This window comes from Malus sylvestris, chromosome 10 (assembly GCF_916048215.2).
Source record: "Malus sylvestris chromosome 10, drMalSylv7.2, whole genome shotgun sequence".
Lineage (NCBI taxonomy): Eukaryota > Viridiplantae > Streptophyta > Magnoliopsida > Rosales > Rosaceae > Malus > Malus sylvestris.
In genome coordinates this window covers 29,649,521-29,675,336 of record NC_062269.1, presented here as the reverse complement: position 1 = coordinate 29,675,336, position 25,816 = coordinate 29,649,521, and the positions used below count along the sequence as shown (strand labels likewise).

General features: G+C 41.3%; 2 protein-coding genes across 3 annotated transcripts in view; one reads left to right on the top strand and one right to left on the bottom strand.

Annotated features, from left to right (window-relative positions):
* LOC126585850 (uncharacterized) overlaps window positions 1-25,816 on the bottom strand; it is an 88,904-nt gene that overhangs the window by 53,428 nt on the left and 9,660 nt on the right. The gene's annotated exons all lie outside the window — the stretch shown is intronic.
* Window positions 1-25,816, top strand: part of LOC126584439 (probable LRR receptor-like serine/threonine-protein kinase At4g36180) — a 31,781-nt gene that overhangs the window by 3,049 nt on the left and 2,916 nt on the right. The window contains exon 2 of the mRNA XM_050248820.1: window positions 25,536-25,606. Coding sequence (XP_050104777.1) covers window positions 25,536-25,606 — 71 coding nt within the window. The remainder of the gene's footprint in view (window positions 1-25,535; window positions 25,607-25,816) is intronic.

The following is a 25,816-nucleotide window of genomic DNA, read 5'->3' as shown; positions in this document are numbered from 1 at the left end:
AGTGCTTTTCTCATCAATCATCTGTGCACATAATCTAAGGTCACCTACCAGTCGGAACCCCTCTAACGGTCTGTACGACTGGCATGTCGGAACCACCCCCAGTGGTCTGTACGACTAGCATCTACTTGGATCCAAGGTGAGCATACGATGCGGTGAATAATAATAATAAGCACTAATACCAAGGTGCAGTTTATGAGCTCAACATATCTCAACATCATCATAACAGTAATAATACAAACCCTATACTCACCTGTGCGTCCACAGCACCATTTCATATATATATGCATCATATCTCAATTCATACTTTTCATATCATTTCATGCATGGCAATTCGATTCACATTTCTATATACTTTTCATATCATTTCTATGCATGGCATTTCAAATCACATTTTTCATATGAATCTATGCATGGCATTTGAAAGCATACTTTTATACTTTGCATTTAAAGCATACTTTCGTAACATTTTCAATTTCTGGGAAACGTCAATTATATATGTATACGGAAAACAAAACTGCCCACTCACCTGGAGTTCGTCCAACAACTCCCTAGCACAATACGCCAAGGCGTCATGACGATCGGCTCCTAAAACAATAATCAATTCCAACCTTAGAAATTCTGCCGATAGAATACATAACTTATATAAGACACGTCACTACGTAGTTCGATCCGGATGATCTGCAATTCAGATTTCAAATCCGTAACTTCCAGAGGTCCACAATATACCTCTAGGACAACATCCTAAAATTTCATTACCATCCAACGGTCGGATCTCCGTCAATTTCCAAAACTAAGTGACGGTTAACATTCTATTTTTTGAACTTACAACTTCAATTCCGGAAGATCCGTAAATTGGATTCCCAATCCGTAAGTTCCTATAGTCCTCAAATAATAGAATGTTAACCGTCACTTAGAATGTTAACCATGCATAGAAATGATATGAAAAGTATATAGAAATGTGAATCGAATTGCCATGCATGAAATGATATGAAAAGTATGAATTGAGATATGATGCATATATATATGAAATGGTGCTGTGGACGCACAGGTGAGTATAGGGTTTGTATTATTACTGTTATGATGATGTTGAGATATGTTGAGCTCATAAACTGCACCTTGGTATTAGTGCTTATTATTATTATTCACCGCATCGTATGCTCACCTTGGATCCAAGTAGATGCTAGTCGTACAGACCACTGGGGGTGGTTCCGACATGCCAGTCGTACAGACCGTTAGAGGGGTTCCGACTGGTAGGTGACCTTAGATTATGTGCACAGATGATTGATGAGAAAAGCACTAGAGCATATTATTACACCATTAAGTCGTACAGATTACATTAGGTGATTCCGACTTATGTGCAGTGTAGTGCCGTACAGGTCATACTAGGTGACTCCGGCATGGCCGTACAGGTCACAGTTGGTGACTCCGGTTAGATGATATTTTGAGCTCTAGATTCAACCGTACATGACCATTGTAGGGTCTCCGGTTGATTATTTTCTTTCACCTGATTTATGTTGATGCATTCATATTATACTGTTGAATTTAGACATGGCATGGCATAACTGATATGAAAAATGTTGAAAAAGTGAATTGAAGTTTTGAGATTATATATGTATATTTATATTTTACATTTCTGGGAAAGTATACAAGTTTTACGGAGAGAGGTTACAATGTTTTGAGAAAAGTTGGATTTGAAAAGATTTGTTTTACTGACCCACTCAATTTTGGTTTTGCGCCCCTCCAGGTTCAGGAATCACAAAGGTGTGGTGACTACGAGGAATTCGACGGTGTTCTGACAGATTGGACAAAATTAGGACTCACCTTCGGGTGTATCAACTTATAAATTGTATCTTAAAGCTTCCGTACTGTGCAGATGGTTACGTCACTCTCACGTGACGGCCAGCATGCCCTCCTTCGGGACGGGGTGTGTCAGTTGGTATCAGAGCCTAACCCTGGCCGCGAGTGTGCCGACGAGGACGTCGGGCCCCTAAGGGGGGTGGATTGTGACATCCCACATCGCCCAAGGGAGCGATCCTTAAATGTATATTCCCATCCCTACCTAGCACGAGGCCTTTTGGGAGCTCACTGGCTTCGGGTTCCGTGGGAACTCCGAAGTTAAGCGAGAAGGAGGTCAGAGCACTCCCAGGATGGGTGACCCACTGGGAAGTTGCTCGTGAGTTCCCAGAAACAAAATCGTGAGGGCATGGTCAGGGCCCAAAGCGAACAATATCGTGCTACGGTGGTGGAGCGGGCCCGGGAAGTGGTCCACCCGGGCCGGGATGTGACAGTGATGCACCGCCGTTTACGTCTTTGGCATAAATATGATACTGAAAACCTCCGTTTTTATAGTTTAGAGAATTATATGTAACTTTCATATAGTGACTTTTCAAGTACAACAAAGCCAACTGATACCATTCAAACGGCACCATCACTGCAACCGAAGGTTATGGTTTGAGACGGACCAAATTAATGACTCCACGATCGAAGTGATCATGCCTTTTTGTCAAATTCTATCAAGAATATAACCATACTCATGATATCACTGCAAGTTTTAGTTATGCTTGTTAAACACGAATTTTTACGCAACATGCCTTGCGTCAAAACACTATAACTGCAGTATGTCTGACACATCAAAAGAGTCAAAACCAGATGAATGCGACACTATGCATTCACAAGAAGGAGTCTGCATTTCGAATGCAAACGATGCATCACTCCTGAGATATATATATACCAATTGAAACCAACATTTCTTAATTTTGCAAGAACTTACAAACATCATGCATATCACTTATTGTCAGCCATGGCCCAAATATGAACGCATGAGTTAGTTACAGATGCATAAAATTAAATATTTAAAACAAACCAGATGAGTTTATACACACTACACGAGTCATCTATGAATATGTGAGTCAATATAGACATATATGCAAATCACCAAAATAAAACCAACAAGAATGATGTCCCAAATTTCATAGTACAATCGGATATCTCACACATAGGAATTTGGTTCATATTGACGTATGGCACCAATTTTTTTTTTTTCTTATTAGACACATTGAACCTCAAGATACTAGACCATTCTCCCACAAAATTAATTCAAAAGAAAATTCATGGCCATATAACCAATATTACTATAGTATGGATAATTTAATTCTCAAACAAACATAGAAATCAAACTGTAAACTTGTCTTAAGATTGTTGGAAAAATTGGGTCTAATTGATATATTAAATCACATAGAAAATCAAGAAATAATTCATGCATTTATATATATCACAATAATGCATGCACATGAGTAATCAATGTTAAATGAACATGGTATAATGGATTAGAAAAACCTAGAAAATATGGTCGAGGCAAGTGTTGGACACTTTTTCCTTAAGACAAGTTTATGCCCCACTACGGTGCTTATGGTTGATCGGCGTATGTCTCCCAAGATACAACGACCACGTCCTTGTAATAGTAGCACTCCAAATCACAAGGCTCCATGAACCATGATTGTGTTGAAAACCCTCTCATATGGATTCAATGAGACTCTCTAATATTTAGTACACTATATTTATGAATATATGTATGATTAAAAGTTATTTGTGATTATAGGGGGCTTCCCTATTTATAGAATGTGACATTCCTCTTTGAACATGTGACTATTCATGAAGAGTCAAAAGTTGCAACTCTTCATTTGAGTAGACACATCTTTCTACCAAAAGTCTCTACTTCTAATTTCCATTCAATTAATAAATTTAATATAATAATAATATAGAGATCAGACAAAGCTGAAACTGGTGTATATCTTTTTGAGCTAATTAATACAAGGCATGATGATGTTGGTGGTGTGAGGGAGCATTTACTTAAGCTTGTTGACCTTTCCAACAAGCTTAATGCCATGGATATTGGGATTACTGATCAATTTTTGGTCCATTTGGCATTGTACTCACTTTCAAATGACTATGAACAGATCAAAATTAGCTATAACACTAAAAAAGAATCTTGGACCATTAATGAGCTAATTGCGATTTGCTGTCAAGAAGAAGAGAGGTTGAAGAAAGTCAAAACTGAAGCTGCCAAATCTTGTCCATGTAAAGGGTAAAGGAAAGATCACATTAAACTACAAGAATCCCAATTACAAAGGGATTAAGCATACTCCACAGAAATCAGGTTCTATCTTTCATCCTAAGAAATCTTTCAAGCCTTTCAATGTTTCTGTAAAAAAATAATGGTCATTCCAATGCTGGTCTCAAACTTAATAAATTTCATTTCAAGAAATGCCATCACTGTCATTCCACTGAACACTTAAGGAAGGATTGCCCTGCTTTTAAAGCTTGGCTCATAAGGAAAGGTAACAAAGTTATCAATGTTTTTGTTATTATTGAGTCGAATATGGTGTATATTTCCATCCAATTCTTGGTGGTTTGATACTGGATGTTCTATTCACATTACAAATTCTTTGCAAGGATTTCAAAACCTGAAGGAGACAAATAGGAACATTTACTGACACGTCCCGATCCCAATATTCCCCGAATACCAGGATAGGCACGTGCTGGCCGACACCTGAGGGTGACGAAAGCCATTTATTGAGTGCAAATGCTGAAAACAAGGGATATATAAGACTTATAATATAAAAGAATAAAGAATATACATTTAAGGAACATGTTCAGACCACACATCTAATCTAGAACGCTAAAAGAATTAATATAAAATTGAACGAATAAAAGAATGGGTCCTACACCGAGGACTTGAAGATGCCAATGTGGAAGTGCCTTGAAGCTGAGATTGTATGCTTCGATTCTAAGTCCTGAAGGGGATGCAAAACAAACATGAGTGGACCAAGTTGTTATATAGATAATAAAACAGTTATCAACGTACTAACCCCCATGTTTTATGAAAACACATATATCATGATAAACATAGGTTTTCCGAAGCCTAGCATGCCGTGTAATGTCTCAAATCATAACTTATATATATAATGATCACTAGTGAACGTCTAATATAACACTTCAGGCCCTATGCCGACTCCCCGTCTCTGAGCAGACAGTCAGAGAAAAATACACTACAGGCTTCATGCCGGCTCCCCGTCCCTGTGCTAAATAGCCAGAGGAAACATACTCCAGGCCCTATGCCAACACTAAATCGTCGCCTGGAATGGACCGGAATCTATCCCTACGTCCCGTAGCGGAATAAGGACCACTAGGTAAGTACAAAATCATTGAACATATATATATTGAAAAGCAACTTCATAGTATAAAGCCATCCATCATCTATACTATAAAGAGGTGTTCTAAACATGTTCTAAATATCATATTGTCATCCATAAGATATTCTATAAGAACACAGGTTATAGGAAAAGTAGTAGTAATTCAAATTAGCCTCAGTAAACATGTTATCTCAAAGCATTTCATAAAACATAATTGTTAAATCATGCTTTTCATGTGTGCATTTTTATTATCAAAACATGCATTTTTGAAAGGGTCCACTCACAGTACTTCGCCGTCGAAAAGCCACGCCACCTAGCGAAGAAGGAAACACCACAGATAATTACCCTTAAGCACATAAAGGGTCCAATTAATAAAACTCTATTATAACAATTGATTTTGGGGAAACGAACGTCGGAAACGGATTCAGGACGTCGAATTACCATAAGAAGGGTCCCGGTTAAATTTCGTAAAATGTCAACAGAATATTCCAAAGAATATTCCATGACAGAATATTCCCCATAAAAGGTATGGGCCAGTTAGGGTTTAGGGTTTGAAATGTTAAAGGGTTTAGTGAAGACTTGGGCTAGGGTTAAATGTTAGGTTAATGGGTTAGGGCAATGGGTTTAGGGTTTTAGGATTTAGGTAGATGGGTTTTGGGTTTAGGAATTAGGCTTGGGGTTTTGGGTTACTTGGGCTGAAGGTGGGAGGCCCAAAGGTTGAGGCCTTAGGGGTTTTATAATTAAGCAATTGGGTTTTGGGTGCATGGGCCTAAGGCCCTAAAGGAGAAAGGCCCAAGGCCATATGGTTTTTGAGAAACAAAAATAAAACCAAACTAAATTTGGTTTTGGGCTTTAACCTACAAGGTCTAAAGGCCTTGAAAACAAAAACCTAAAAGGGATGGGTTGGGCTCGGCAATAGAGGCCCAAAGGCCTGGTGTGGTTGCTGCTCGTCGGAGCTAAATGGAAAGGAAGGCCGGATTTCGGCCAGAAAGGTGAACAAACTTTAAATGTTAATAATTTTGTCAATACTTAACGAAATCGAGTGATTCAAAAATGGAAACCATAGCTCTCGACGAGACGAAGATAATGGTACCTCGCACAACATCTAACTCGTTGTGGTTTGGCTGGAAAATGCCTCGAAAGCAGCAGAGGTCGTCGGAAACTAGGTAAGATTCAAATGGATATAACTTCTTTAATACTCAACGAAATTGGGTTAAAAAGGAAAGTTGTAGTACTCCGCGAGATGAAGAGATTGATACTTTTCATGCCGGCCAACTCACCGTGGTTTGGCTGAAAATTGGCTCGAAAGCCGTTGGACTCGCCGGAAAATTTAGAAAAACTTTCCTGAGCTATTTTCTGCAATTCAAATGTATACACCACTTAAAACAAGCTTCGATCTAACCCTAAAACACAACCCAAGGGTTTCTAGAAGCTTACCAACGTCGGAAAAATACAGAACTCGACGGAGAAGATGATGAACAATACCGCCCAAAAGGAAGAGAAGAGTTTGGGGTGTTCTTTCTTCGTTTTTTAGAACACAAGGGTGATGGTGATGATGATGCCGTCGACGGAACGATGGTGTGGGTGCTCTAGGGATGGGAAAATACCCATTGGTTATGGGTAACCACGGTTACCCGCCCATTTAAATTAAATGGTTACGGTTATGGGTAACCATTTAGATAAATAAACGGTTATGGGTATAACCGTTTACCCGCAAAGTGTAAATGGGCGGTTATGGGTATTAACCGTGGTTATAAACGGGTAACCGTTTACCCATTTATTTTATATATGTAAAATTAACACAAAATATGTTCTCTATTGGACAAAACTTAGATCAATGCTATTGACTATAATGTGATTTATATAGCGGTGTTTTAATTAATTAAAAAGTAATAAACGATAATCCGTGCAATATTTTTATCCTTAAATTGAATAAATCAAAAGAAATTTAAGTGAGAAAAATAAACGGGAGCGCTCTAAAATTATTTCCCTTGCAGTATGCATGCATTAGATTTGTTTATGTGTTTACTGTAGCTATATGTTGATCTTGGATCGAACAAACTGGAAATCGAACATTCTTACAGGGCTATTGATCCCCTACATTTTCTTTACCCTTCCTTCAATATTGTTCAACATCTTCAGGTTATTATCTACACACATAGTTACCATACAAGTTATATATTTCCTGTTGTCCGTGTTTTTTATTTGTTCTATTTCCTATAAATCTTTATTTTTCTAGGGGAGAGATTGGAAAATGGATTGCTCCCGTTACGTTGGCATATAAATAATCCACGTAACAGTGCCCGCCGTTGTGTTTTTACCGGCAATTATTTCAATTATTGGAATGATATAAAACTTAAAAATTTAAAATACGGAAATGGATGATGAATGTACCTATAACGGTGTTTAATTGTCAAAAAAAAAATTATAACAATTTTTTTTTAATTTTCAAGTTGTTTAAAAACATGTAGACGGGTGAAAAAAGGGTAATGGTAAAAAAAAAAGATAAACGGGTTAAAAAGGATAAATGGGTAAACGGGTATTAAACGGTTACGGTTAAATGGGTATGCGGTTATGTGTATGGTTAACCGTTTATAAACGGTTATGGGTATGGGTATAACCATTTAGGCAATTACCCAACGGGTAAACGGTTATGCGGGTATGAGCATAAACGGTTATGGGTAAATTAACCGCGATTACCCGCCCGCATAACCATTGCCCATCCCTATCCGCGAGATGAAGAGATTGATACTTTTCATGCCGGCCAACTCACCGTGGTTTGGCCGAAAATTGGCTCGAAAGCCGTTGGACTCGCCGGAAAATTTAGAAAAACTTTCCTGAGCTATTTTCTGCAATTCAAATGTATACACCACTTAAAACAAGCTTCAATCTAACCCTAAAACACAACCCAAGGGTTTCTATAAGCTTACCAACGTCGGAAAAATACGAAACTCGACGGAGAAGATGATGAACAATACCGCCCAAAAGGAAGAGAAGAGTTTGGGGTGTTCTTTCTTCGTTTTTGAGAACACAAGGGTGATGGTGATGATGATGCCGTCGACGGAACGATGGTGTGGGTGCTCTAGGGTGTGTGTGTGAGTTCGGGGAAGAGGGAAGGAGAGAGTTGCAGAGAGTCGAGAGGGAGAGATAAGGGAGATAGTTGAGATAGAAAGAGAAAAAGAGATGTGAGAATTACGGGAGAGGTGAGAGGGAGAGAGGAGAATAGGGCTAGGTAACTGCCACGTGGCAGACTAGAAGAGGGGCTGGGGACAACCAAAACAGGGGTGGGCCCCTTGGGCACACCATTTAACACCAAAAATCATTTTTAAAAGGAAAAATATATCCCCAAACTTAGTGAAAATACAAAAATACCCTTTTTGTTCCTTAAATCCCGGGACGGGTTGTTACATTTACAATGTTTATGTTGGAAATGGCAGTAAAGTGGTTGTTCAATATGTTTGTACCATACTTGACCAATCCCGAAACTACCGAGCACCGGCCAACGCTATACTGTCAAGGACCCAGAAGAGTTCCCCTCCGACCAGGAGGCCAATCACTACTCGACACGTGTCAAGATTAGAAGCCAATCAGAGCGCAGCACGTGTCAACATCAAGAACCAATCATAACATGACACATGTCAATGTGACAAAGCTACAAGTTTTTCTATAAATAGGGGTCATCCCCCCACAATATTGCCTAATGCCATTTTGTGTTAAATCATTCACAAGAACTCACTAAATTGAGAGCTTGATCCTTTGTACTTGTGTAAGCCCTTCACTACTAATAAGAACTCCTCTACTCCGTGGACGTAGCCAATCTGGGTGAACCACGTACATCCTGTGTTTGCTTCTCTGTCTCTATTCATTTACGTACTTATCCTCACTAGTGACCGAAGCAACCAAGCGAAGGTCACAAAACCTGACACTTTCTGTTGTACCAAAGTCTTCGCTGATTTTGTGCATCAACATTTGGCGCCGTCTGTGGGAAATGACACTTATTCCTACTCTCTTCAGCTGTGTCAAGCTGGTTTCTATCATTCGTACACTTTCTTTTGACCAGGCATCCCTCTCCAACATGGGAAGCGAAGGAAGCCACAGCACACAGAATGACACCCCCCTTGCACATAGTGCGAAACAACGAAAGAAGGAAGGAAAACGAGTTCTTCTTCAAGCTAAAGTCGATGAGTTGGAAGCTCAGAACAACAAGATAGCAATGAGGAATGAGGTCCTCCAGGAGCAATATGAGAAGCTCTTCGAGACACTCCACGAAGCTAGGCAAGCTCAGACACGCGAGCTTGTTGCCCCCGTGGAAGTCAACCATCAACTGGGTGCCCTCCAACATGGAGGGTCACATGCATTCGACATAGATATCCCTGATAGGGAACAGATTACCCCTCGACTTGATAATCAACATGAGGCTTCTCTTAACCCAGTTGCTTCGACCCGAACCATGAGAAGTGGAGGGAGACACCTCTTTGCTGAAGGGGCAGAAGGATCGAAAGCCGTCTTTCGCGATTGTCGGGATTTCCTGAAGCAACGTCGAGAGAATTCCATCCATATAAGCTCAAAGATTAATGACCCAAGGATTTCTGAGAGACTCGGTCCCCTGCCACGGCCCAAGCCGGCCACCAATTTGGGGAAGGGGCAACAAGTCCTAGAGAGACATGAGGGTACAAGGGACTCAGAGGTGTTCCGACAGACATACCCTGGAAACCAGTACAGCGAGTCCAGGGAAAAATCACATGCCCTTGATCAAACCTTCCTAATTCCAAGAGGAGATGGAGATTTACGAAAGAAAGCTCCAGTGACACATAACTCCGCTCAGGACCCCCTTGTCCTACAACTTCTTGAGGAAGTAAACAAGTTGAAGGCTGAACGTCAGGCTGAAATACCTGACTGGAACCAACCCAGGCCTGGCCCTCTTACAAGGAGGATCCTCAACACCCCCCTTCAAGCAAAGACAAAGCAAAAGCTTGGCTTGCAACTTTATACTGGAAAAGAGGACCCGATTGAGCACCTTAACCTCTTTGAGTCCACCATGGCATACCGGATGCACACCGACGAAGAGCGATGTCTTCTCTTCCCCTCCACCCTCTCTGGTGGAGCTCTAAATTGGTATTGTCGTCTTACACCTGAGACGGTAGACTCATTTGAGGAATTGAGGAAACTATTTGTTTCCCAACACATTTTCCAAACCGATCGCTTGCACTCTGCAGATGACTTGTACACTATCCGCCAGAAGCCAGACAAGTCATTACGTATGTATGCTAGCCGCTTCAGCCATGAATACTCCCGGTGTGCCGAGGCAGACGACAAGACTGCCCTCAAAGCCTTCACGGCAGGCCTACGTGATTGTTTCTTTAAATACATGATCAATGCCAATACTTGGAAGACTTACTCTGAGGTGATGGCGCAGGCTTATAACCATGCCTCCGCCGAGGCAAAGACATATCAGGAGAAACCCCCTACAACCATCCTTTATCAACAAGTGGGAGGTGGAAGCCAGACTCACCTAAATGAGAAGACCTCGACTTTCCAAACAGCAGTGGCACCTCCCCATGCCTTGCATAATGCTTCACCGAATCAACAGACATATCAATTTCAAGGCAAGAGGAAGGATTTCCATCCTCACCACTCTCCTTTCAGTAAAAAGAGTAAGGGACACTATCCCGATAACCAAGGGTATCGCCACAATAACGCTCGCCCCCAGGCAGTCAATGCAGTGGGTCAAACCCGCGTCAAGATACCCCCTACCCCAAGGTATGAGACATACACGCCCTTGAATGCCACATGCGCGGCCATTTACCCCAGCATAGCTCACCTGATACCAAATCCAAAGCCGAGGCACCCAGATTACACGCCCCCGAATAACGCGGGCATGTTTTGTTGCTACCATGAGCATAACGGCCATGATAGCGAGAAATGTATCATCCTCGGTGATCGTATTGAAGCTTTGGCACGAGAAGGAAAAATTGATCAATTCCTTCTTCACCCTCAAAGGGATAACCATAACCAACGCCAGGTGAATGTCATATATTCCATAAGCGGCGGCACACCCATATCTGAATCTTCCAATAGGGCCATGAAAAACAGTGAACGAAGTCTGAGGCCTGGTCACCAAGTGTTTCACGTGGAAGACATCAGGGGAGGGAAGTATCAAAAACCTAACTGGGATCCGATATGTTTCTACCCTGAGGAAGAAAGAGGCATCATCTACCCTCATAACGACCCATTGATCGTGGAGGCTCACATAGCCAACTTTGATGTTCGACGAATCCTCGTAGACACAGGGGCTTCGGTCAATATCATGTTTGCCGAAGCTTTCAGGGCACTCAGTGTAGCTGAACACTTGCTCGATCGCTCGATTTCTCCTCTGATAAGCTTCTCCGGTGATATCGTGCAACCCTTAGGGAGCATACATTTACCCTTTACTATTGGTACAGGCCCTTACACGGCTACCATTACCACTAACTTCCTAGTGGTTGACTGCCCAACGGCATACAATGTCATCTTTGGGCGCACAGGCATCAATGATCTCAAGGCTATGGTATCCACGCATATGCTGTTGATGAAATTTCCAACCCCCCATGGCAACGACTACATTAGAGGAGATCAGCTTAGTGCACGATCATGTTACAACACTTCAGTTAAGCAACAACACTTGCCCGGACCCAAGGAAACCCTGTCTGTACATGACCAAGTCACAAAGACCAGCCTAGATGAAGCGACCTTGGATCTTCCTGATAGCAACAATCAACCCGATGATCCTCGAGATGACTCTTTCACCCAGCAAGCCCAACCTGCTGAAGAGTTGGAGAAGGTACCTATCTCAAGAGATCATCCAGACCGCATGGTGAATATTGGCACCACATTGTCACCACCCCTTCGGTTAGCATTGATATCTTTTTTGAAAGAGAACACTGAAGTCTTCGCCTGGTCATACGAGGACATGCCAGGCATCTCTCCCAATGTCATCTGTCATCGTTTGAGTATTGACCCCAAGATCAAGCCGGTGAGACAGAAGCGAAGATCTTATGACGCTGAACGATACGAGGCAATGAAAGCAGAAGTTGAAAAACTCAAAGGCATAGGCTTTGTCCGCGAAGTCAATTACCCGACATGGGTAGCAAATGTGGTCTTTGTTAGGAAAAATCCGACCAAAGAAAGTCTTTCGCTTCAAAAGGTCTTGTGGAGGATGTGTGTTGACTACACCGACCTAAACAAAGGGTGTCCGAAAGATAGTTTCCCTCTTCCTCTTATTGACAGGCTTATAGACTCTACGGCAGGGTGTGAGCTCTTGAGCTTTATGGACGCTTATTCAGGATACAACCAAATCCTCATGAACCCCTCAGACCAAGAACACACGGCCTTCACTACTGACAGGGGACTATATTACTATAAAGTCATGCCTTTCGGCCTAAAGAATGCAGGAGCAACTTATCAGAGACTGGTCAATTCAATGTTCGCCGAACAAATTGGGAAGAACATGGAAGTTTACGTTGATGATATGCTAGTCAAAAGCAAACATGCTGACCAACACATCACCGACCTATCTGAAACTTTCACCATTCTAAAGAGGTATCGAATGAGGTTGAACCCCAACAAATGTGCCTTCGGCGTGGGCTCTGGCAAATTCTTAGGCTTCATGATTAGCCAACGAGGCATTGAAGCTAACCCTGAAAAGATCAAAGCAATCCTCGACATGAAAGAGCCAATAACTTCAAAAGACATCCAAAGCCTTACTGGCAAGGTGGCAGCCTTAACCAGATTCATCTCTAAGGCCACAGACAGATGTGCTCATTTCTTCAAAGCACTCAAGGGAAATAAGAAGTACATTACATGGACGGAGGAATGTGCCAAGGCATTCAGGAACCTCAAAGAGTACATGAGTAAAGCCCCTCTGCTCTCCAAACCAGAAGTTGGTGACACTCTCATCATCTATCTATCGGTTTCGGCTTCAGCAGTCAGTTCTGTTCTTATTCGAATGGACAGTGGTGTCGAACGGCCCGTCTACTACGCTAGCAAGGCCCTACAAGATGCGGAGACATGATACTCCAACATTGAGAAATTAGCTCTAGCATTGGTCATGTCTGCTCGGAAACTTCGCCCTTATTTCCAAGCACACGCCATCATCGTGCTTACCAATCACCCTCTTCGACAGATACTTCTGAGTCCTGACACGTCTGGGCGAATGATCAAATGGGCGATAGCATTGGGTGAGTTTGACATCTCCTACCAACCAAAACCAGCCGAAAAAGGTCAACCAGTAGCAGATTTCATCGCCGACTTCACATATCCTGTTGACATTGCTTCTACACCTGAAGCAGTAGCTTCATTACCATCGGAAGCTCAGAAAGTAGAATCAACGACCTCAGCATGGAGTCTGTATGTTGATGGCTCATCCAACCAACAGGGCTGTGGAGCGGGACTAGTCTTGACTACGCCCGACAAAGTAGCAATGGAGTATGCTCTTCGTTTCAAATTCAAGGCATCAAACAATGAGGCCGAGTATGAAGCCCTTCTAGCAGGATTACGTTTGGCCAAACACCTCGGGGTTAAACAAATTGATATTTTCAGTGACTCCTAATTAGTGGTCAACCAGGTTACCAACAACTTTGATGCTAAGGACAGCTCCATGGCAGCATATCTTGCGCAAACACAACTTTTGCTCAAGCACTTCCACTACCAGATCACCCAAGTTCCTCGAGCGGCAAACAGTCATGCAGACGCCCTGGCTCGCCTCGCCTCAGCTGTGGAAGACAAGATTGGAAGAAAAATTCATGTCGAACTGTTGGCAACACCAAGCACCATGGCCGCAGAAGTATGCAACTTACAACAGGGGGATAGTTGGATCACCCCGATCTATAATTTCCTTGCTCATGGCACCCTCCCAAATGATAAAGTCCAGGCTAAGCAAATTCGATACAAGTCTACCCGCTACCTGATCATCAATGATCAACTCTATAAGCGAGGTTTTAGCCTGCCATACTTAAGGTGTCTTACGCCTGCTGAGGCGGAAATTGTCCTTCGGGAAATACATGAGGGAGTCTGTGGAGATCATGCTGGATCTCGGTCCCTAGCACACAAGACTTTTCGCCAAGGATATTACTGGCCAACACTCCACCAGGATGCCGTCAAAGTATCCCGCTCATGTGACAAATGTCAACGATATGCGACTATTCCTCATTCCCCTCCAGAGCCTCTTACTCCTATGATCAGCCTTTGGCCCTTCGCCCAGTGGGGACTTGATTTGATCGGCCCAATGCCGGCAGGGAAGGGCAAAGTCTGTTACGCAGTCGTTGCAGTGGACTACTTCACAAAGTGGGCCGAAGTAGAACCCTTGGCAACCATTACTGAGGCAAAGATAGAAGACTTCGTGTGGAAGAACATCCTTTGTAGATTCGGCATTCCCAATGCGATAGTCACTGACAATGGGCGACAGTTTGACAACAAGAAGTTCAGGTTGTTCTGCTCTAAGTTCAACATCAACTTATGCTTTGCCTCTCCAGCTCATCCCCAGTCTAATGGACAAGTTGAGGCCATCAACAAAATAATCAAGCGCACTTTGAAAACTAGCTTGGACAAAGCTAAAGGCTGTTGGCCAGAATTTATACCCCAAGTTCTTTGGTCATATCGCACTTCATATCGGACTTCAACAGGAGAAACTCCATTCTCACTTGCCTTTGGCACAGAGGCGGTTGTCCCTGTTGAGCTCGAGCAAGCAACATTCCGAGTCCAGAACTACATTCAAAGTGAAAATGACAAACAACTCACCCTCAACTTGGATTTAGTCGAGGAACACAGAAACCAAGCTCACTTGAGGAATGTCGCCTACAAGCAGCGCATCTCCAACTATTATGACTCTAGGGTCAAGCCTCGTTCTTTCAAAATAGGAGACTGGGTCTTAAAGAAAAGATTACTCTGCGACAGAGTCCCGAGTGAAGGCACACTTAGTCCAAACTGGGATGGACCGTATGAAGTCATTGGCATCAGTCGCCCTGGCTCTTACACACTTAGAAGCTCCGATGGCAAGACCCTTGGCCATCCATAGAACGCTGATCACTTGAAGTACTACTACAAATAGACTCACGATGTACAAGTGTTGAGCTATAGCCGTTCGACATCCTATGTAATGAAGGCCATTTGGCAATGAATTCAATAAAGAGGCAATTTAGCCAACTCAGCCCTCACTCTTTTACATTCCTAGCAATGGAACACTCAAGTGTTGAAACCTCAAAGCAGATATATCCACAGTCACTACAAAACAGTCCGTCTTCCACAGTCACTACAAAACAAGCAAATGAAGACCGTGTCAAGCGCCAAAAAAAAAAAAAAAAAAAAAAGCTTCATCCAAAAAGCTTCACCCGAAAAGCTTCACCTCCAAAAAGCTTCACCCAAAAAGCTTCACCTAAAAAAGCTTCACCCACAAAGCTTCACCTAAAAAGCTTCACCCACAAAGCTTCATCCAAAAAGTTTCACCCAAAAAGCTTCACCTAAAAAAGCTTCACCCAAAAAAAAAACTTCACCATCAAAGCTTCACCTAGAAAGCTTCATCTACAAAGCTTCATCTACAAAGCTTCACCATCAAAGCTTCACCTAGAAAGCTTCAACACCAAAGCTTCACCTACAAAGCTTCACCTAAAAAAGCTTCACCTAGAAAGCTCCCTCTACATACTTTCACCATCACAGCTTCACCATCAAAGCTTCACCTAGAAAGCTTCATCTACAAAGCTTCATCTACAAAGCTTCACCATCAAAGCTTCACCTAGAAAGCTTCAACACCAAAGCTTCACCTACAAAGCTTCAACACAAAACCTTGCTCCAAATAAACAAATTTTGTTCACAAAACCCAAGATGCCCTTGAACTTGTACAAAAACACTTGGGTAAACATAAACATTTTTTGTTTTACACCCACAAGGGCCCAAAATCTTCCCTCTTATTTATTCACTTATATATGTTCCCAAACATATTATAATAGATCAAATAATAATTCAAAGTCCAAAATTTAGTTATGGACAAAAATACAAGCAATTCACCAGTACTGAAGTTGCTACAAAAACTGGAATCTTCCCCAGCCTAGAAATCCAACAAAGCTTCGCCTCCTTTCCTCTATCAAATTTTTGCAGCTGCTGCTTTTCTCCAATGGAGCTGAATTTTGGACACCCTCTAGTTCTTGAGCAGATGAACAACTTTCAAGAAGGAATCGTTTCTGTTTGAGCGACGGAAATTAACGTGTTGAAGCTCCAAACATGATAGTCGGCTTCTTGCAGATTTCGAAGCTGTTGTGATGTTTCGAAGATCTGGAAATATTTAATCGTTAGTTCATCCTAAATTTTTGATATGTTATGAAAGAGTTGATGAGGAACAACTTCAATGAAGAAAGCATGCCGATCTGAACAATAGAAAATGGAGTTTCGAAGCTCACAACAAATCTGACGGGTTGACAGAAAAATAATAACCAGTCATTCATCATACCTGAATTTCTGGAGTTATACTGCTCCGAGGGATCTCAAATTTGGATATGTTGTAGTTCACAAGCTGAGGAACAACTTCAATGAAGAAATCATGCTGATCTGAGCAAGAGAAAATAGAGTTTCAAAGCTCACAACAAATCTGACGGGTTGACAGACAAATGATAAACAGTCACTCATCATACCTGGATTTCTGGAGTTATACTGCTCCGAGGGACCTCAAATTTGGATATGTTGTAGTTCACAAGTTAAGGAACAACTTCGATGAAGAAAGTATGTTGATCTGAACAAGAGAAAATGGAGTTTCGAAGCTCACAACAAGTCTGACGGATTAACAGAACATTGATGAACAGTTACTCATCATACTTGAATTTCTGAAGTTGTACTACTCCGATGGATCTCAAATTTGGATATGTTGTAGTTCACAAGATAAGGAAAAACTTTCATGAAGACGACTTTGCAATCTGAGCTATAGAGAAAGGTGTTATCTTGCATCCACTCAGGCTGATTAGTGGAAACGAAAAGCAATTCCACCAAAGAAAAGATGAAAAAGAGAGAAAAGCTACTAATTGCACTTGATCTTGTCTAGTCAATAGCATGCAGCATCAAACACACAAAAGTTGGAAATATTTTTAGATAAAGCATATACGAATGTGTGACATCGAAACAAGGATTCGTTACTTTGACAAATTAGTAACACGCGAGACACCTCATTCGGCAACTCTCTTCGCCTGAAGACTTGCGGGACTCCCACCATATGCTACTGCACCTTGATACTCGGCAGTCTCACAACCACTCAGTGACTTGGATTTTTCAAGTCTCCAACCGAGAAGTTTTCCTCACTCGGGAAATTAAGGGAACACTACCTCAAACTACATGCTTCACTCACAAAGCTTCAACAATACAGGTTTCAACAAAAGCAAAAATTCAAAGAACTTTATGAAGAAGGCTTTGGTGTATTTAACACAATATGTTGAAATGAAGCAAAGCTTATTTATTAATATTTTCGATAAGCCACAAATATGTACATATACATGAGTCAAAATAAACAAACAAAAGGGAGCCTTCACAAAGGTTGCTTAGGGGAAGTCTCAGCAGTCGGTAGAGCCCCAGAAAGAGAAAGCACCGGAGGGTGGTTATCCGGAGCCTCAGTACTTGACAAAACCCCAGAAGGAGAAGGCATTGAAGGTTCATCATTTGAAGCTTCATTACCAGGTACAGCCCCAGAGGACGAAGGCAATAAATGCCTTTGGAACAAACCCACAAACCGCTGATGATCAAGTAAAACCTTACCATCAGATTCCTTCATCTGGTCAAGCTTCCTCTTCATGTTTGTAGCATAGTCATGGGCGAGCCGGTGCAACTGCTTATTCTCATGCTTGAGCCCTCTAATCTCCTGTTTGAGACTCATCACTTCAGCAGCCAATGATTCAACTTGGCGGGTTCTAGCAAATAGGCGTTGGGCCATATTAGACACAGAACCTGCACACTGAACACTAAGAGCCAGAGAGTCCTTAACAGCCAACTCATCAGACCGTTTGGAAAGTAGTCTGTTATCTTTGGGAGTGAGAAGGTTCCTGGCCACCACTGCAGCGGTCATATCATTCTTCATCACAGAATCCCCAACGGTAAGAGGACCAGTAGGGGATATGAAGGATGGGCGCCATATGTTGTCTGGAGAAGGCGTGGCTGTCTCTTCTCCAAGGTTCAAGTCAAAACGACGGTCGGAGGGTCCAGACATTTTCAAATGTGTTGAAGAAGGAAGAGGTCAGACAAATCAAGATCTTAGAAGTGCAAGAAATGAGCTTCTACTGGTAGAGATTCAAGTGTGCTGTGGAACTTAATGTCAGCCTCTATAAAAATCTGCACTCGACGGAGCTTCAGAAATCGAAGAGGCGTTTGCTTTCTCAAAAGCTGGGCTGCTCAGAGACCACGAGGGCCGATCTCAGAAATCGAAGAGGCGTTTGCTTTCTCAAAAGCTGGGCTGCTCAGAGACCACGAGGGCCGATCTCAGAAATTGAAGAAGCACCTGCTTTTTCAGCCTCGTCAGCACCTGTCACATGCACAATCAGCTTTGCGGAAATTACGGGCACTCTGTCGAAGATTTCTGGTGAAGTAGAAAGCACGTGAATCTTACTGTTCAATCACCGCTCTCCATATGCACCATCAACTCCTCGAGTACCACATATAACTTTGTCAAAGATCTCTGACAAAGTTTAGGCACGAGAATTTCGAAGTTCCAGCTACCCTACTATTACCCATAAGGGTAAAGGAACAGCACCACTGCTTGACAACTGGATAGTCCCTATGTGTGTCGACCTCCGTGTTTTGCGGCAAGACAGGTTGGCAAGAACGTCCAACCTTTACTCACATTCGAGAAAAGACTCCCAACATAATTACTTTCTAAAAAACCGGAGTAGCACCGCTTTCCGAATCTCGAGAGTCAGATCCTCGACGGGATTGCTTGTTCGAAAACCGAAGAGGCCCAACTCTCAGAACTTCGAGAGCCAGATTTCCTTAGATAAAGCTTGTCTGTAATCTTCACACGTAATATCAGCTTTCCAGATACCACATACCACTTTTTCAAAGTGCTCTGACAAAATTAAAACACGTGAAGCTGGCAGCTCCCACTACATTGCTGTGACCAAGAAGGGTAAAGGAATAGCATTACTACTTGTTATTGGGAAATCCCTATATACATTGACCTCCCTCCTCAACGGACAGGCAAACCTGCAAAAATGCTCAACCCTTTCTCACATTCGAAAAGGCACCCTCAACATAACCTCTCGAAATACTCAGCTTTATTTCCCCCCGATAATACCTCAGCAAATAAGCCACACCAAGAACAAGAGTATCTCATATCATCAGGGTCGAAAGCAAGAGTATCCCATATCATGCTTTCTCCCTGTCTTTGTCTTTGTCCTTGTCCACACCTGCAGGACAAGGAGAAAGAGAGCAGTCAGTCGGAACCTGAAATCAAACCTCCAATTTGGAACTGACTGCCTGGAGCCTTTGCCTGGTTGCTTACTTAGCATTGCTCTCGAGTACTCATCCTCAACTGCTGTCAAGGTCACGAATTCCACCGGCAAATACCTCATGACAGTTGATCAGATATTGGCTCTTTACACTGAAGCTGCCAAGCATGGATGAGTCACTATGAAGGAATGTTCTGAATGACCATTTAAATGCAAAGGTTGCACACCACTTCTGCCATGCAAAAGATTAAAGCAGAAGGTTCAACGGTGAGCTGAAACAGATCACTACAGCACGACACCTTTCCATACCACATTCATTATTTCGTCAACCGCAAAAGTATCCCATATCATCAAGGTCGAACGTACTCTAGATTTGATGGACTTGTTTTGACCCTCAAATTTTTGAGTCGGCCTTATACTCTGAAGGGCACCAGAAAACCCTCCAGCACAGTTCAAGAATAAGCCTGTGGAAAGTTACTTCTTCAAAAGCAAAAGTATCTCATATCATCTCTTATCCATTTGCTTCTCCTTATCCTGGCAGTTGAATGAGAGACAAGGAGAAGGAGAACAATCAACCGGAAGCCGAAGTCAAACCTCTGATCCTGGGTTGCTTACTTGGAAGTTTGACTGCTTACCTTGTCTGTCACCTCTTTCGGCAGATCTCCTAGCTCGGCGACTTGGGGGACTCCTACTATAGGGTTTGTATCACACTTGACTAAGCCCGAAACTACAACTAAGCTTCAAGTGAAATTGATACATTACCTTGTGCGTCAACATCAGCTAATTACACCATTCCCGGATGGAGAAAAGGTACTTCCAGAGAAGGGCAGATGAAGATCAGACCACACTTCGGTACTTAGAAGTTTCGTGATTACTCAAGGGATTGGATCTTGCAAGTCCCCAACCGAGGAGTTTCCCTCACTCGGGAACTTAGGGGAGCACTGTTTGTACCATACTTGACCAATCCCGAAACTACCGAGCACCGGCCAACGCTATACTGTCAAGGACCCAGAAGAGTTCCCCTCCGACCAGGAGGCCAATCACTACTCGACACGTGTCAAGATTAGAAGCCAATCAGAGCGCAGCACGTGTCAACATCAAGAACCAATCATAACATGACACATGTCAATGTGACAAAGCTACAAGTTTTTCTATAAATAGGGGTCATCCCCCCACAATATTGCCTAATGCCATTTTGTGTTAAATCATTCACAAGAACTCACTAAATTGAGAGCTTGATCCTTTGTACTTGTGTAAGCCCTTCACTACTAATAAGAACTCCTCTACTCCGTGGACGTAGCCAATCTGGGTGAACCACGTACATCCTGTGTTTGCTTCTCTGTCTCTATTCATTTACGTACTTATCCTCACTAGTGACCGAAGCAACCAAGCGAAGGTCACAAAACCTGACACTTTCTGTTGTACCAAAGTCTTCGCTGATTTTGTGCATCAACACAATATGTTGGTAGTTTTATGTTAAAGTTGTCTTCTGGTTATGTTTTAGTTTTGAAAAATGTACTCTATGTACCTTCGATGAGAAGGAATCTAGTTTCAGTGACTCAGTTTGTAAAAGACGGTTTTTCTTATATTGGTGATAAAGACCAAATTCCTTTTTTCATTCACAATCAGTTTGACAACTTGCTTGGTTATGCTTTTCTCAGTGGTGACTTATGGCAAATTCAGTGCACCTACTTTCAAGAATGTTTCAATTTAGAACATGCTGCTTCAAAAAGGATGTATGTTGATGATAGTTCTTCAATGCTTTGGCACAGAAGGCTCAGACACATTTCAAAAGATCAAATGTTAAGATTAATGAAAGATGGTGTCTTGCCACAGTTGAAACTTAATGATATTGAGAATTGCATTGGCTGTTTTAAAGGAAAAACAACAAATTCGGTTAAGAAAACAAGTGCCAAAAGAAGTGATGATTTGCTATAAATCATTCACACTGATGTATGTGGACCATTTCCAACAAGAATACTATGTGGGAATTCCTATTTTGTTCTCTTTATTGATGATTTTTCTCGGTACACTTATCTATTTTTAATCTTAGAAAAGTCTCACGTGTTAAATTGTTTTAAAATTTTCAAACTTGAAGTTGAAAAACAGTTGAATAAGCAAATTAAGGTAGTGAGATCAGATAAGGGATGTGAGTATTTTGGCTAATACATTGAAAGTGGTCAGCACAAAGGTCCATTTGCATTGTATCTTGAACAAGAGGGCATTGTTACTTAATACATTACTCCTGGTACTCCATCATAGAATGGTGTTGCAGAAAGAAGAAATAGGACTCTCAAAGACATGGTGAGGAGTATGTTACCACAGTCACAACTACCTGAGTTCTTATGGGGAGAAGCAATTAAAACAGCTAATTACATACTCAATCGAGTTCCCACCAAAGCAGTTCAAACCACTCATTTTGAGAGATGGACATGTTAAAGACCTATCTTCAATCATTTCCATACTTCGGGTTGTAGATGTGAAACCAGGCTATTTAATCCAAATGAAAGAAAATTGGATATGAAAACTACTAGCTGCTACTTTGTTGGTTATGCGGAAAATCCTAAGGGGTTTAAATTTTATTATCCTAATGCACATACAAGAATAGCAGAAAGTCACAATGCAAAGTTTATTGAAGACTTTGGTTTATCACAAGCACATCCCAGGTAATTCTATGTATTTGAAGAGCATGTAGAACCTCCATTTCCATCTCAAGATCCTGCAATGACCAACACTGTTACCATTCCATTATATTTACCTGGTGCTGCAACATCATTTCCATTTGTGGCTTCACTAGATATACCAGAACCTATTGGAGCAGCTACAATACCTTAACATCAATATAAAATGATCATATGCACTCATCTACAGCAACTACATAAGTACCAGAATTATCTACACAATGTCTTGTAAGTTTGTTGAGGAAATTAGTGAGAAACAAGAAGCTTGCTATTCCAAGTGATTACTTATGTTATCTGCAAGAAGTTAAGTATGACCTTGGTGATGAAGATGATCCCATAACTTACAAATAGGCAGTGGGGAGTACTAAAAGTGATTTGTGGCATGCTGTAATGACTGAAAAACTTGCTTCCATGGCAAATAATAATGTTTAGACTTTAGTTGATGGTTCAAACACTAAGAAGGCTATTGGATGCAAATAGGTATTTAAAATAAAGAGAGATGCTCATAGGAAGATTGAAAGGCTTAAAGCCCGGCTTGTAGCTAAAGGTTTTACACAGAATGAAGGGTTGGATTACACAGAGACATTCTCTCCAGTTTCTACAAAAGACTAATTCAGAGTCATCATAGCACTCATAGCTCATTTTGACTTGGAACTTCACCAAATGATGTCAAAACTGCCTTTCTTAATGGTAGTCTCAATGATGACATTTACATGGTACAACCCCCAGGATTTGTTGAAAGGGGGAAAGAATATTTGGTATGCAAGCTAAATAAGTCTATCTATGGTTTAAAACAGGCTTCTAGGCAGTGGTATAAATGTTTTGATCAAGTTGTGCAGTCTTTTGGTTTCGTGGAAAACAAAATTAATAATTGTATCTACATGAAACAACACAAGTCTCAATTCATTTTCATGGTTTTATATGTGGATGACATACTATTAGTAAGTTTTCACATATGCAGTTGCTTAATGAAACCAAGCAAATGCTATGTAACAATTTTGACATGAAAGATTTGGGAGAGGCTTTTTATGTTTTGGGTATCAAGATTGTGAGGAATAGGCAGCATAGAAACTTGGGGTTATCTTAGAAGAGTTACATTGATAGAGTATTGAAGAGATTCAATATGGAAGCTTGCAGTAAGGGTGATGTTCCCATTGGTAAAAGGGATAAGTTCTCTCTCTCACAATGCCCTAACACTGAACATGACATTCAAGCTATGAAGAACAAACCATATGCATCTTTAGTTGGCAGTGTTATGTATGCACAAGTATGCACAATACCTAATTTAGCTTTTGCATTAAGTGTACTAGGAAGGTTTCAATCAAATCCTGGTATTGCACATTGGAATGCAGGCAAAAAGGTATTGAGGTATTTGAAGAAGACACAAAACTATGTATTATGCTATCATTGAGACCAAAACTTGGAAGTTGTTTGTTATAGTGATGCTGATTTGGGAGGCTGCATTGATCATAGAATGTCCACAAGTGGATATATTTTCATAATGGCTGGGTGTGCAATGTCATGGAGAAGCAGAAAGTAAACCACAAGGGCTGTTTCTACAATAAAGTCAGAATATATAGGGTGTTTTGAAGCAACGGGGCATGGTGTGTGGCTGGAAAATTTGATATGTGATATGAAGATAGTTAAAAGCATTGAAGAACCAATCAAGATTTATTGTGACAACACTCCAGTTGTGTTCTTTGCTAAGAACAACAGAAAGTATAAGGCTTCGAGGCTTATGGACATCAAATACTTAAAGCTCCAAGATGGAATAAGAAATGGAAATGTTGATTTGGAGCATATTAGTACATTTAATATGGTTGCAGATCCATTAACCAAGGCATTGCATGTGACAACATTTCAAAGGCATCTGCCAAATATGGGACTGCAAACAACTATCAATAATGTTTGAATGTGGGAGTAAGGTAATTTTCACAACTTTAAGTATGTGTTTTGATCAGAATTTGTGCTTATAATGAATACAAATTATATTACATGACGATGTAATACATTTGTGAAAGCTTAATACTAATCAGACATATGATGATGTTTGTAATTTTGCAGCAATAAAGCAAGAATGGCAGCTGCAGTGCCATTCCTTATTTGACAAGCAATGTGAGAGTAATGCTTGTAATGAAGAGTTCTCTTATCCAAATGTTTATTCTCACACATCTCATTTGAATTGGATTAGTTTGTGATTTTAGTACAAATGGTACTGCAAATTGTATTATATTGTCTAAAGTTCAACTAATGCTTCTTTGAGCATGTTTGAAAGATTTATTTCAACCCTTTTATCTCAGTGGTAACTTGTTAGTCATTTCATTTAGATGTTTTGATCATTCTCATGTGGGAGAATGTTAGAACTTATATGTGAGAAGTGACTCAAAACACCTAATAAAGATATGAAATAACATGACTATAAGGAGATATAAAGTAATGAAACTTATACATGTTGATCAATGTATAATATAAGGTGAGAAAACTATAAATATTGTACAAAATGATGTAGAGGACTGTTATAAGGAGTTGGAAAACTGAAAGTAACTGCAACCATGATAAGTGGAGCAGTTACATCCTTATAACAAGGGTTTCGACCCCCTTTCTCGGGTAAGTTACAAGGTTCTCAAAAAGGTGATTGCTTGCCCTATTGAGAGCAAGAGTTCCAATACGTTTCCAAGAGAAGGGAAGGTCTTAATCACATCTCAGACATCATGGCTTCATCTTCAAGTGAGTACCTTCCATTTCATTGATTATAACCTGATGCATTCGCAAGAATTAGGGTTAGTAATACTGCATGCATTTATTACAGTACGTAGTTCTTATGCAGTGTTGTTAACGATCCCTATATGCTTAAGTGTGTGTGTGTGTGTGTGTGTGTGTGTGTGTGTGTGTGTGTGTGTGTGTGTGTGTGTGTGTGTGTGTGTGTGTGTGTGTGTGTGTGTGTGTGTGTGTGTGTGTGTGTGTGTGTGTGTATATAACAAGGGCCTTTCATAAACTATTTACTCTCTCCTGATCAAAATTGGTCAGAATTTGCAGGTATGCCTTCATTGACCTACCTTGCTATGCAAGGTAATAATCTATATTATTCAGAATTCCCAAAATTTATATCTGAATGCCGGAACTTGACGTCCCTGGGCTTGTCCCATACTAAGTTAAGTGGCTATATACCAAAAGTGAGGTTTACCAATCTACGTAAACTTGGTTATCTCAAGCTCAGTTATAATGAGTATTTTGGCCAGATTCCGGATAATATAGGTTTGATTTCTGGTCTTCAACATATTAACCTGTTGACCCTAAAAACTACCAAGCCTACGTGGCGCGCAGGCCGAGTAATCTATTAGCTAACTACATCATTCGGTTGTGTGCGGGGTGTGCTAACTCGTCGGCCGAGCTTGGCCGATGAGTAAAATTTGTTGATGTTGCGTTGGGTCGCGCTACTGATTTCTGCGTCTTGCGATTGTGGTCGAGAAAAGAACACGTCTCAGCCTCTTGGGTT